At 49.7% G+C, this 13,907-nt stretch overlaps 1 protein-coding gene across 3 annotated transcripts in view; it reads right to left on the bottom strand.

Moving 5' to 3' along the window:
• ALKBH5 (alkB homolog 5, RNA demethylase) overlaps positions 1 to 13,907 on the bottom strand; it is a 20,289-nt gene extending 6,382 nt beyond the window's left edge. The window contains exons 1-4 of one of the 3 annotated variants that reach the window (XM_026083091.1): positions 13,866 to 13,907; positions 12,659 to 13,466; positions 5,169 to 5,249; positions 557 to 712 (exon numbers count right to left, since the gene is read on the bottom strand). In XM_026083091.1, coding sequence (XP_025938876.1) covers positions 557 to 712; positions 5,169 to 5,249; positions 12,659 to 13,368 — 947 coding nt within the window. In that variant the 5' untranslated portion in view covers positions 13,369 to 13,466; positions 13,866 to 13,907. Of the gene's footprint in view, positions 1 to 556; positions 713 to 5,168; positions 5,250 to 12,658; positions 13,470 to 13,865 lie in introns of all 3 variants that reach the window. The other 2 variants (XM_026083092.1, XM_026083093.1) reach the window with 2 other exon arrangements.

Genomic DNA, 13,907 nt, shown 5'->3' on the forward strand with positions numbered 1-13,907 from the left:
AAAAAAAACACACCCCACAAAAACAGAAAACCCACACGCAGCTCTAAAATCAAAACAGGTCTAAGAAGCTTCCCAAGGTGGTCTTCATCCTTCCCAGTTAGCAAAATCTCACATTCTCTCCAAAGACTACTTTCATAATGTACTTCATTACAGCTGCACAGGTTGCTTGGCAATAGAGGTCAAAAATAATTAGCTGCAGGGAAACTATTGTTCTGAATGACTGCATTTATCAAGAGCTAGCCAAATCTATTGCTTCTTCATTATGCCACTCACAGGATAAACAATATAAGCTGCTTACAGCCAGAGCTTAGCCTTCGCAAGCCTAGAAGGAACCTAAAAAGAACCTTGTTTGAATAAAACAGATCTGTATGCCACAGAAAGCACCTGGGAGATCACTCCAAGTAGGATCAGACAGAAGCATTATAGGACCCAGTAAAGAGGTGCAAAATAGGATGTTTTAAATGTGACGTGCAGCCTCTTAGAGGCCAGGAACCTCAGATGCGCACGGACCTAGAGGTGCCATCCAAAACTTTGCTCTTAGGAAAGATCATCCTACCTGTGAGCAGCATCAGGATCTGCTTTGCGATGGGACCGCTTTGGTTTCAGGATCTGGTCCCTATTGCTTCCCGACAGACGGTCAGAGTTGTAACCTGGTGGCAACACAGAGCTACTCAGCGATTTTGTTTCCAATCGAGGTGCATCTAGTCTTGTTCTGCAAATATTTAAAGAGAGAAGAATTTGCAAGGAGTTTCTGGAGAACTGCTACCATGCTGCAATAGACATTTGTCCTAAATGCATTGAAGCACAACCCTCAGTCCCAGCCATGCAGCTCAAAGAGGGTCAGGAATATTACACTCAACAGCAGCACAAACTGCAGCTTTCTGGTATTTGAAGCTTTAACCTCTCCTGTCTTGGTTGGAGGAAAGCAGATGGCTTCAGGGTCAGTGTAGTCATGAGGTGAATCCGGGAGGGCAGGAATGGTGCTGTGCTCACTGCAGTCCCAGTCATGGGATACAGAGCAGAGGTGTTAGAGCCCCCTGTGAAAGCACAGTAACTGTTCAATAATTTGCAACTCCAGTTAAGCTACCTGGGAGACGCACTGCAAAATTCACCATCCCCTACAACAGTAATAACTGCTCCTACTTTGAATCTCCCTACTGTCGAGAGATCTCACACGGCCAGGCATCTCTCAGCTTGACTCGGAAAGAGGTTTAAATCGAGAATCAAAGAAAGAGTCACGAGAATGTCAAGCTAACAGAAGCTGCACCATGTCCCTTCCAACATCCCCGCATAGTCTTACTCACACTGGAATAGAAGCATGCTAAAGCTATACCAGAAAGCAAGCACAGCTCATCCCAGAGCAGAGCTGCCTCTTGTTGGCCCAGGCACGGCTGTAGTCGGCAGCCTCCACGCACACATGGAGAAGAGGCAACAGGCCTAGCAACAGCTGTGCAGTAGGAATGAAAACTTGACAGCACAGCATCTTATCACAGTTCTATCACCATCTCCAAGCACAGCATAGTTACCAGTCTCAACTTCCAAGCAGTGCTAAAGTCTATTTCAAAAGATAGACTGAAGCCTAAGCACCAGCAAAATACAGTAAAAGGTGGTGCCCATGTTTCAGAACAGCCAATTTCAAGAGGACCAAGCCACTTCCTGGAAAGAAAGGCACCTTGATGTTTCTGCAGCCTGCCTCCCTCCAAGGGATTAGGGGTGAATACCTAAGGGGTCTGGGTATGAGAAGACAGAGAATTACTTCTTGTTCTCTGGTCTTGAATTTTAGCTTTTGAAGGAGGTTTCCATCTGAGAAACCCAACCAAAACTCCCGTTAGGAGGCATCTGCAGGTGCCAAGCAAGCTTCCTCTCTGCCATCCCCACCTAGGCAGCCTGTTCTGTTAACTGGGCTGATGCCAGGCCAGCAACACAAAGCTGGGCACAGCAGCCCAAGTCTGCCCAGCACACCAGAAACGAGAAACACTTCCGCAGCTACCAGCTTGGAGTCCGTCCTAGCCTGCGATGCCGTCGCACTGAGCTGGTCTCAGTTCCAGGACTGGATAGGGTCCAGCTAGAACACCACAGCACTGCAGATCCTGCCCTGGACAAGCTAGGTGGCTTAAATACCTCTCAAATATAATGACAACTACAGGCCTGCAGTGAAGAAAACCACTAAATATACTGCAAGGGCAAGAGAACACCAGCCATGCTCTTTACCTCCACAGAGCAATGCAGACATGAGCCGCAGGAGCAGATACTAGGAGGAGCTATACTAAATGGACAGCAAATTACCTACCAAAGTTCTAGCTGAATAAAATAACTCCCAGATGTAATGGCTCACAAAGAAGTGCTTACAAATGGCATCACAAGCCCTCTAAAATGACTTTCAAGACCCGCTTGAATAGGTCTCATTTCTATCCCCACCTCCCACGTTACCTCTTTCAGCATCTCTTGAAATTCAGAGCATCGTTCCTTCCTCCCATCCCCCAGCCTCCTGCTCAAGCACTTCCAAACCTTGCTGGCTCCCTGCAGTCCTGCACTCTGGTACACAGGAAACACTGTAAATATCATCACACTACAGCACTGAAGTGTTTATGACCTACTTGGTAACCACGCTGCTCTCAAGCAGCCTGCAAAACCCAGCCACTTCTCCAGCACATACAGCTTTGTTCTCCCGCCACTGCCAGCAAAAACTGTTTCTAGTACCTTATGCCTGGAGTACAGGCGAGGAGAGATTCAGACTCACACGTCTAGGGCCCATCAGACACCAACAGCCTATTCAAAGCCAAATAGCCCAGCTCCTAACTGCAGCAAAGTTTATGTCATTCTGTGACCCAACAGATCTGATCCATCTGGAAAGCTCAGGGCTGACTCTTACCGAGAAGACAAGGAAGATGAGTTTTATGAGATCATTGGCTGCTCCCAAGTCTCTCGTGCTAGTAGGCTACTAACGGAAGTAGCTGTTTTCCTGGTTGCATAACATCCTATTTAAGTCTGCGCAAGTCGCATGATCCATGACTAGGGAATGGTATTCACCACAGCAGTACATGCTCTGGGGATGTGAGCACAGACAAAGGTCACTGCAGCCCTGCTGTGCATGCATGTGTGCACACAGGACTCAGCAAGGAGACAGCCTCCGTCACAAGGGATAGGCAGCAATTAATAAGCTCTATTTGGCAGCAGACTGCACCCTTTGGTGAACAGGCATTTGCCATGTATTCACCAGGGCTGCTAAGCTCTATGGAGATTACACAGAAATAACTACCAGGGGTTTCCACTTTGCTCAGAGAAAAATCTTGTTGTGGTTTCAGTCGGCCTGCCAGTCACTTCAGCCCATCACTGTCTGCGTATGACCATATCCTGAACTAACACGAAGCAAATCGGGCCCCTTTGAGGAAGACAGGAGGACACACTGCTACAAAAGGACAGCTAAGCAAACAGCCAGCGTGGCTCTGCTAGCAGCTAACAGGCCTTCTTCATCCAACAGCGATGCACTAGGTCAGCCAGATAAAACTTAACTAGCTAGGTGTTTGCCCAGTTTCACTTTGAGGGCAGTCCGGCTAGACTGAAATAACTAAACATCCTTAGCTTACAGAGGCTGATGAAAGCAAGAGATAGAGCCAGTTTAAACAAGCACGTTATACATCTGACCAGTTTGGGTAGCTTCAGTTTATTTAGCCTAGTCTGTCTTTTCTAGGGAACTACTTCACATCGCAGGACCGGTAGCTTATCTCTCCCAAAGTCCAAGTAAGGCAGCTTATTCCAGACATCTCCCACTACAGGATTTGTAGATGCCTTCCACTGGTGCTAATCAGCATCCCACTGCTTTTCTTTGGCTACAGTAACCAACAATTTGAACGTAACAGCCTTTTAGTTCTCATTACAACCCTCTCACTTTAAACCCAATGTGGCAATAACCAGCTATTGGGTGGTTTGGTTCTAATCTTCCTTCCTTTCATCCTACTCCATCATCTGCCACATTTCATCCCTGGGTCTGTGCTGATTTTGCCTGGCTAATGCCTCCGGGCTGCTGGTTTTCCTGCTTTCGTTTCATGGGTCTCTCTAACCAGATGTCCAACTCTCCACTTTGCTGGCTTTGTGCCATATCTTCACAATGTTGCCAGACTTGTTTGAAACCAACTAAGCTGCCCGAAAGCTCAGCAAGTCTGAACTGAGACTGCTTGCCAGCTAGTCTTATGCCAGCCTGGGCTACAACTGCAGCTCTGCCACTGTGCCCACGCTTTCGTCTGGGTTTACAAGGGTTTACAGTAATCAAGTCACAGGTTTTCACTTACAAGAGGATTTCCTGACCCTAGTATTGTTTTTAACACCTTCTAAGACACAATCAACAAGGGTTAATGTGTGGCAATCATGTATTTTGTAGTCATCTAGTAAAAGGAATTGGGGAGTGAGGACATTTCAGGGTACAAACAAGGTTATACTGAGGAGTTTGGGGTGGGTTTTTTTTGTTCGTTTGCTATTCTGAAGAGCTTTAGGGACACCAGCTGACGAAATGCCATCAGCTGACCAAGACAGTGTACCTCCTAAAACAGGAGGCGTGAGATACAGCTTGCAGAATGTTCCTTCCCAACAGCAACTCAGAAGACAAGCTCTGTAACCTGATCATTAAGTTCACTATATCCATTTCACTTAGAAACCAGCCTTTTCTCCCCTCTCCCCAGGAAATGAAAGCCATGCTACCAAGAAAACCGTATCTGCTTTATAGAAGGTTCTTCATCATGAGCATCAGCTTCAAAGGACAGTCCAGGTAACTTACAGCATGCGGATATCATATGATCAGGCACCTGAATACGTAGCCCAAAACAAAAGAGTTTGAAATCCTAGCTGTTTAGAGTTAGGCAGCCAATGAAAGCCAGGAGTTTGGATGTTAACGGCGCTTGCAAACCCAGACATTACAATGAAGTACTGCTGCACAGAGCCAAGAAGTGAGAAGTGATTAACTTTGCAGCAACAAGTTCAATCTACTTCCATTGGCCAAGCAATGGGTCTGGCAAGACACAGGCGAGCATCAGAGTGGGATCTGACAAAGATTTAAAACCAACCCAGCATATTTACAAACAAGACAGTTTTAAAGAGACTCTTTAAAGTAAAAAATAAAAATAAAAAAAACACATTCAAGTTTATCTCAGTGTCCAGGGGGCTTCAACACTTACTTTCGAAGAATGATGACAGCTCGTCTCTCCTTGATGTCCTGTGGTCGAATACAGTGTGTAATTTCATCAGCTGCATATCCACTGTCAATGAAAACAAAAAGCCACTGTGAGCAGGATGACAGGCAGAGGCAGAAAGTGGTTGCCAGCCTTGACAACTCAGTTTGGCCAGTCATTTCCTAGCTTCCACCATGAATTCCTATTCCAAATACTGTACAATTCCTTAGGTGTGCAGTAGTCAGACTTACAGGAAGAAAGAAACTTCAGGAAAGAATGAGGACGGTCAGGCCTTCTTTTTTCAGGCTCAATTTTTTTTTAGCATACACCAGAGGACTGTCACCTGCCACAACATCATGAATTAAGACATTTAGAAAATGAGTTTATGGAATGTAAATTCAGCCAATTCATTTAGGGACTCTTTATAAAGAGAATTGAGAGAAAAATGACCATGTTGCTGCAAAGGATATTCTCACACATGTCACTGAGAAAAAGCCATCCATCATCACTGAGGTGCACAGTGCAGCCAGACACGTACATGTACTGGAGCTGATTAGAAGAACTTGCTGTTGGAGCCTCCCTTGCGGATGGCAGGAGGGGTTTGACACGGATTAGTTAGTCGGGGGGCAGACAGTAAGCGCCAGTGGTGGCAAGAGCTGAGCATCTCATCCCCCATCACCTGGGCTCGGGGCACTCCCCGCGCAGCATTCTCGCCCTCTCCGCTGCTCCCAGTGTGGCAAGTCCTTCTCCGTCACAGTACAGACACCACCCCGCACCACAGCCTAACCCCACCGTAATGCACACCGGGAACAGGAGATGGCTAATCTTCGAATTCAGGCCTGCAAACCAAGCTGCACTCCTAAAACCTCCGTGCCACAGAGCTTACAAGGGCTCAGGACAACTACTTGGGCTGACGACTCTTACAGCGTGCTAAAACAGCTACGTTGCCACGCTCTCGTTATATGCAGGAGAGTGCTTTGGTGCATGAGATGACTTAATCTACTTGAAGTTTCTAGCAGCTGGGGAGAAAAGCCAAGGCAGACCAGGGCCCCAGCTATCTGGAACACACAGGAACTTTTTTCTTGCGGCTGTCTCTCTTGTTAAGCACAATTCCCAGGGTCCAGCACAGCAAACGAGAACATGGCCTCAGGCTTCAGGCAAGTTCATGGAGAGCAGCCATCACACCTGCTTGGATAAACAAGCTGCCTCACGGAAAGGTGCTTAAGCAGGAACGTGTTCTCTTATGTCTGCGTCCTCTCCGCCTGGATGCTAATGAGCAAGACAGAGACGTGGGCATGCCCTCTACCTGCTGTTCCTCTCTTGTGAGCAGACGCTCTCAAAACAGAAGAGATTTCTTGAGTCCGACATGGGGAAAGGGAAGTTAAATGCTCTCAGAGCCTCCTGAAATGGCTGACAAGAACAGGAAGGACTTCAAAGGGGACTTGGATGAAGACTGCTCAGATAACAGTAGGCTAGCGCACTCCCACCCTGATTTAGCCCAAAGCAGAAATCAAGCCTCCCAAAGAGCTAATTCACGTGCTTGTGGATTGAAGAAATTCTACTACAGGCCACCACAGCACCTCCCAGAGGCAGGTGTTTTGCTTACAACACAGCCACAGCATGTCCTGCCTTGCACCAAGGTTAGAATTCATTTCATGTAGGACACCGGACCTTGAGCTCAGCATTGGGCAGCGCCGCCAGATACTCTTTCCTATAGAGCAGGCTTTGCTCTCGCTGCTCTCCCCCTACCCTCCAGCCCGACTGGGAAGCCACTGCCCACAACGAGGCTCCGCCATTAGCCTGCTGCTGCCATTGCAGAGCTGGCTCTCAGCCGGCACTCCGGGAGCAGGGCCTCTGTCACCCGCCTGCAGGTCACTGAGGATGCCCAGAGCAGAGGAGAGCAGATCACGCACATGCAGGCCTCTTCTGGGGGCAGGACCGTGTTTCCTTTATCTGCTTAGATAACGTACCCACTCACCTAGAAATGCATAGCGCTCACTCCAAGACAGATTTACTGCTTCGAGAAGAGAGTTAAGAGTCTCAGACCTGATCAGTTAAACCGGGAGTTGTTGTCCATCCCCCCATCATCTAGGGCATTGCAGAACAAGACAGCGTTATGCAAAGGGGCTTATAATAATGCTCTATTATGTTCCAGGAACCTCTGCGTCAAGCTCCAGCGAACTCATTAATATCACCCATGTTAACATTCAACTCGGCGCATCCTCAGCGACACCCTGAACATAAGGAAAAGGTTTGTCTCAAGACCTGCACTCTCCATCTCAAGATGTCAGCCAGGCCACACATTCTCTCTCCCCAGACCAAATCCTACTTTCCAGCTCACTTTCAAACCGGTGTTAAACAAAACCTGTGGCCCAGATGCACATGGCTGGCACCAAAGCAACAGCCCTGGTACTCCAGTCCTAGGCCCTAGTGGGCACCCACCAGTCAGCCTCGATGCCACACTGGCAGGAGAAAACTGAGCTTCTGCTGTGTCAAAGGCAGCGATAGCATTTCACTGTACGGCCCTCCAGCAAAGAGGGGCAGAGAAGCAGAAGAACAAGTTATTTTGTCACGTCCCAGTTGTTTTGCTTCATGCCAGCATAAACTTCTTGTCTGCCGCCTGGCCTTGCCACATACCAATGATGGCCAAGTTCACAGGGCAAAGAAACAGAGATTACTTTTTTGCCCAGAGAACAAAACCAAAGTGCAGGGTGAGGGATAATCGCCACTCAGTAAGGAAAGCCCTAAATTGCTGCCCACAAGAATGCTTCTTATGAACACCTGAGTATGATGTGTCTGACCTGTAGAGCATTTTTCAGATGAGCAAGAGAAGGCACAGAGGCTATCCACATGCTATTCCAAGCAGCCCAACCAACATCCTACCTCCTTACTAACCTGCTGGATCTTATAGCAGCAACCCCCCCGGGAGCCCCCTTCCTCAGCCCAGAAGAGTTAGCGCTGAGCCATAACGTAACTGGCTCATGTTGAGATAAAAGTAGATTTCTTGTACAAACACCACCAGAAAGGAGGCCCCAAGTTCTGCGCAGTCTCTAATGAGAGAGGCTTCTGGGGCTGAAGACGGCCAGGCCTGCTGGCGGGCAGAGCAATCTCGCACACTAGCGCAACACCATGAGAGGTCAGGCCAGTCGTCATGGGGTTTGAACGGCTCGAGGCTTTACTTGTGGTTTGAGAGCTGCTGCCACAAGCCACTGAGGTGACATCAACTAGCTCAAGCAGAGTTTGAACAAATCTATTTGTCTCATCTCCACTGGCACACACAGAACTTCCTCTGCACCAAACAGAGGCACCTACAGCTTTTCTGGAAAAGTCTGAACCCTCAGAAAAAGTGTCTAATGCAGACAGTTGTGGAGAGATTCCTCCATCTGGGAAGAAAGCAGGTTCATCCTCCAGGGACTGCAACCAGCTCTGATTACACTACCATCAGGCATCCCTCTAGACAACAGGGGAGACAAACATCACGATGTTTCCACTGCTATTATAAGCAATGGGGAGTAGATCTGTTTTCTTCCTAGAGTGCTTACCGGCTTCAGAAGAAAAGTCCATATGGTGTACAAGCTCCCAGAATATCAGGAATTTCACCTTTGGTAATTTATTCCTCTGGCTAACTGCAACCCAATCAATTATTTCCAACCATGGTGCTGAGAGATGCAGCATTCAGCAGTTAAACAAAAGCCCACTGGCTCCCAAGATCTGTTGCCTATGACTGTGGCCACAGGGCATGGTCCAGTGCAGAGTGATCTGCCTGGAACTGCCCACCCCTGGGTGGCTTTGGGCCCCCTCAGCTCCCTTCCTCTTTTCCAGGTGAAGTGTTTGTCAAAGCACACGTTCCCCAGGATGAACGTGCACAGTTCCTCCATCTCCTCCCCACTGCCTCTATTGACTGACACTTGACAAATTCTTAAAGTCAAACAAATAAACAAAACACCACACATAGCGCACACACAAATGCGGTCCACTCAACAGCTGTCAAGGGAAAATTGCAACTCAAAGCTGAGATGAGAGCTGCTGGGAGGAACGGTACACAGGCCTGAAATCCAGCTTCGCTCTGACTGCCCCAGAATAGCAGCACAGCAAGACGCCCCGATGCCATTTCCGCTCCGCCTGGCTGGCGGCAGGCAGAGGCCAGCGTGTGGAAGTTAAAGCAAACCTGCATGATTACCTGCTTCCCGCGGCTACAGGAGAAGAACCTGCAGAGGGGACTGGAGGAGGCTTTTTTCTTCTAGATATCAAACCCTACAACTGGGCAAATCGGCAATTAAAGTGCAAAAGGAGAAAAGAAAACAAAACAAAACAAAACAAAAGCACCTCTCTGGGAGAGCAAAGACCTCATTCCTGGGCCTCAGCGTGGCTTAGCGTCTGTCCTGCTGGCAGAGGTGCACAGCAGAGCTAGGAGAGTCTTTATTTCGCCTCCAAAACTATTTAAAGAGGACACCCTTTAAACACTAAACTTTAGTTTGAGATCTAAGCACTTTACAGCAAGTTTGATACAGGTTCAGCATTTGCAAACACCACGGGCTGTTTGACAGAAGAAAAACACTCCTGTTTCCTATGAAGTTTAGCCTGCAGCATCCTTTATACACAGGCCACAAGGCATTTTACTGACAACTGAAATTCTGACAGGAAAAAACCTGAACCCACCCCAAGGAGACAAAGTACACACAGCCAAGAGCGGGATATGGGAACCCTCCGCCCCGGACTCCCCCAGGGGGTGGGGGTGTAGGTGGCTACAAAATCAGGAAGACAACTTTGAATAGCCTGCTGGGAGTAGGAACAGGACGTGCACGCTGGGGAGAGCCGCAGAAAGATGTGGGCAAAGAGAGAGACCGAACAGCTTTCTGCAGATCCTCACCATCCCCACAGGGCAGCAAAACAGATGTGGCTACACTGGCTTCCCCAGAAAGGAGACATGCCAGGAGCAGCCACTGACCCAGCAATATTTGAATCAGACATTACAAGCATGCCATTTCTATCTGCGCCGTTTCCCCATCTCCAGGGCAACTGCCTTCAGCAACTGTTTACTGGGAGGAGAAAGAGCCAAGTTTGGAGAGTTGACTTAAACACGACCAAGAGCTAGATATCAGACATACACCGCTGAGAGCCCACTGAAGGTCTGCACGCCTTCCCTCTCCTCTCAAATCTCTCAGGTTAGAGGGGAGACAGGAGATTTGCCGAAGTCAAGAAACTCGTATCCAGCCAGGATCATATCATCGCAAAACAATCGCTTTGGCAGAATCTCTCTTAAGTGAGTGCTAAGTATCTGCTAACTGCTGTACTGAAATTGAAATAATCCCCATTTTAAAGTCTATTATTTGCTGGAAAACAGAACATCTTACTGTGGATTAAGCTAGTGAATGCCAGCAGTGGGTCAGTCAAAAAACAACAGTTCTATTTAGACATATAAAAAAACCCTCCTTTTATTTGTATGATTGCTCAACACACACTAATAAACTGATTATGGCACCCACACAGAGCTGGCCACAAACCAACCGCGCAGGTCCGGGGGACACCCCACTCCAATTCTGGGAGCCTCCAGCCAGCTTCCTCACTCTTTCCAGCATTTCGGGTCAAGAGTGAGGATAAGGGACATAACAACGTGCTTATCTTGTCCTGGAGCAGAGAAAAGGACCTATCACTCTTCCCCAAACTGCTGATACTCCACTGCTAAATCTCAATATGCCTTCAAAGGTAAAGGCCACAAGAGTTTTCCTAGTGACTTATATTGTAAGTCAGACTATGGACGTGACCCTGCATTAACTGCTCTGCCAGAATGCTTTAAAGCGTGAGAATATTCTCACTGCTATATAGAAAACACTGGCTAGGAAAGAAAGGATAACTATTTACTCCAAGCCACCTTGGGAAAGGCAGGGGTCCAAATCACTGCCAGGGAAATTAGGGTAGAAAGTTTTCTTCCTCGTTCCTAACGAGAAGTTATGGACCAGAACAGGTAGCCTATCAACAGCAGTCTCCATCCCCGCAGAACTGAGGCTGCTTCAGAGTAAAATGACAGACTAGATAGGTCCCTCCCAGCCCTGTTTTATGAAATCATTCTTGACCTCTGCCCTTCTCCAGCACCCTCCCAGGCCCAGCCAAATTCACCAGGGTAAGAGAAAATTTCTTTAGCTTCAGGAGAGCTCTTCTTGCTCACATATCCATCTGCAGTCCCTCTCATCCCTCACTAATCTACAGAAGTTACCTAACACAGGGGGTACTGCAAGGATTAGTTAATGTTTGTGCAGCTTTTCAGAGATAAAAGCTACATGAGATCTAAGCATTTATTATTGATGCACTAGTCAACAGTGCAACGCTGTATGTATGTGGGGGGGAAAATTCCTTCCTGAACCCTGCAGCGATCACTTTACAAGTCAAACACAGGATTGTGTTACGGCCAGGGAGCCCTGAAAACTGGCCTGGACATTTCCCAGTCAGGAAAAAAAAAAAAAAAAAAAAGATATAGTTGATAGCTCAGAGCACTGCTGGCAGAGTTTGGGCTATCCCTGCTCCTGGCAGGGAGCACTCTGACCTTCAGGACATGAGGGACTCGCGTTCATTAAGTCAGGCAGCCCTAGCGCTGGATTTCTAGCCCTCCATAATACCTAAAAGTCCACTTTTTTTTCAAAGCCACGCACAGCAGCCTGCCCACTCAGCCTGCCCCCCTACCTGCCTGCAAGCTCAGCCTGCACAGCGACTACCAGTGCGACCAAGGAGACAGAGGGGATTAGGACGCCGGTGTTTCCAAGTGCCAATCCCAGCTTTACTACCGATTTGCTGTGTGACCTTGGGCAGGTCATTTCACCTCTACAGCTCTTTTCCCCCGCTCGCAAGAATAGAAATAATTTCTTGAACCTGCAACCGATACACATGGTCGCTGCGCCGTGTTTATACGGCACTTCCAAGGGATCGTCCCACAAGGCTCTGCACTCAGATCTCCCATCACTGTCTCACAGGTGAGGATTTAATATTCCCAATTTACAGATTAGGAAGACACGGCCATTCACACCTCCCCTCTATGCTTAAGGTCACGTAGGGAGTCAACGACTGAGCTAAGAATAGAACCCAGGAGCCCTGTCTCAACCAGCTGCTGCACTACGACCGCTCTTGGGCAGAGGATCCATTTTGTGTCTCGATGCGTATTTTAACTGTTTATGGGAACTAAAGCGAAGCGAAGCTCCACAAGTGGCCACATTTAGACCAGAACTTGCGTCATCCCCCGCAGAGAGGACAACCCTCGAGCAGGCAGCAGTGCAGCCAGCCTGTCAAAATCACCTTTTCTCCTGCATCCCCATCCACCACGGTGGCGGTATCCCCAGGATCCTTCCTTAACCTTTCTACCGTACAGAGACCCTGCACACCTACAGACAGGCAGATCACGCCTGAGCTGCCGTCGGGGTGTGCATCCACGTGTCTTGTGATTAGCATTACACAACCAAGTCTCAGCACATTAGCTAAACAGAGGCCTCGGCAATGCGGCGAGTTACCTGAGTACTGTGACACTTCCTCTCTTCACGGGCAGGAACAGAACCGGCTCTGAGACCCTGATGGGCTTGAACTGGAACTTACACCCGAAGCAGAGCGCGGAGTCGCTGAAGAACGACACTGAGACGATGGGCCTCTCAAAGATATGGATGGGGTCCACGTGGGAGACAATACAGCCCCCGGGCTGATAGTCGTTGATCACAGCACTGTTCACAAAGCCCTCAGGGATTACCCTGTGCTCCACAAGCTTTCTGATCACCAGGTCGTGCACCCACTCCGGGATGGCATCAACCTCCCCCCGAGGGTACAGCCGCTCCTGGCCGGGGCCTCGCCTCTGCAGCTGAGACCCGTACGTGTAGCCCTCCCCAAAGAAATACTTGTTCCGAAGAGGTGCTCTATCCACTGTGTGCTCTTTGTAGAGCCCTTTTTCAGCCCTGGACACCACGTCCTCAATGCGGGCTTCAATCTTGGCACACTCCTCCATGCTGAAGAGACGAAGCTGACGGATGCCACTTTTGACTTTCCGGGCCTCTTCCTCCTCCTTCTGCTCCTCATAGTCACTGGGCTCGGAGTCGGAGTCCTCGTGGTACCTGCGCTTGCGCTCATAGGAGGACTCCATGGGCTCCCGCAGGCTGCTGCCTTTGTAGTTGTCCCGATAAGGCATCATGGACTTCAGCTTCTCTCGCAGGTCTGTGTAGCCACTCCCAGCCATAGTGCGTCTGCAGCCCCCTCCTTTATTGATCTCCTCGCTGCACACCGCTTCGGGCCGCGGAGGGGGACGCACAGCTGCTATTCATGGCATCCGCTGCCCTGCTGGAAGAGCCCCAAAGGGATGAGAGATGGAGCAATCACTCAGGCTCCCAGGCCGGGCTCCCCTGATCCCCTCCCGGCCCTGGGCTGGGCGAAGCACCGAGGCTGCCCCTATATCCGGGCTGCGGCACCTGGGCTCAGCCTGGCCCCGGGATGCCTAGTCGGGCCCAGCACCAGTCCAGGCCGTGCCCGTGCCCCCCTCCCCCCCCAACCGGGGTTTGCTCGTGGATGGGGTCAGGGCGGACCCCTCCCCCCCGGGGCTCGGCACCGGGAGGGAGGCCGGGCAGAGCGCACACGGCCTCTCCCCGGCGGGGCACACCGGGGTGGCCCCCACCCCTGCGGCCACCCCGGCCCCCGGGGCTCCCCCTCCCGGCGGGGGGCGGCTGACGCCAAACTCACGGCTTGCCCGGGGCGGCGGCGAGGCGGGAGGCGGTCCCGGAG

The sequence above is a fragment of the Apteryx rowi genome, unplaced genomic scaffold, assembly GCF_003343035.1.
Source record: "Apteryx rowi isolate R43461 unplaced genomic scaffold, aptRow1 scaffold_6, whole genome shotgun sequence".
NCBI classification, from domain to species: Eukaryota; Metazoa; Chordata; class Aves; order Apterygiformes; family Apterygidae; genus Apteryx; species Apteryx rowi.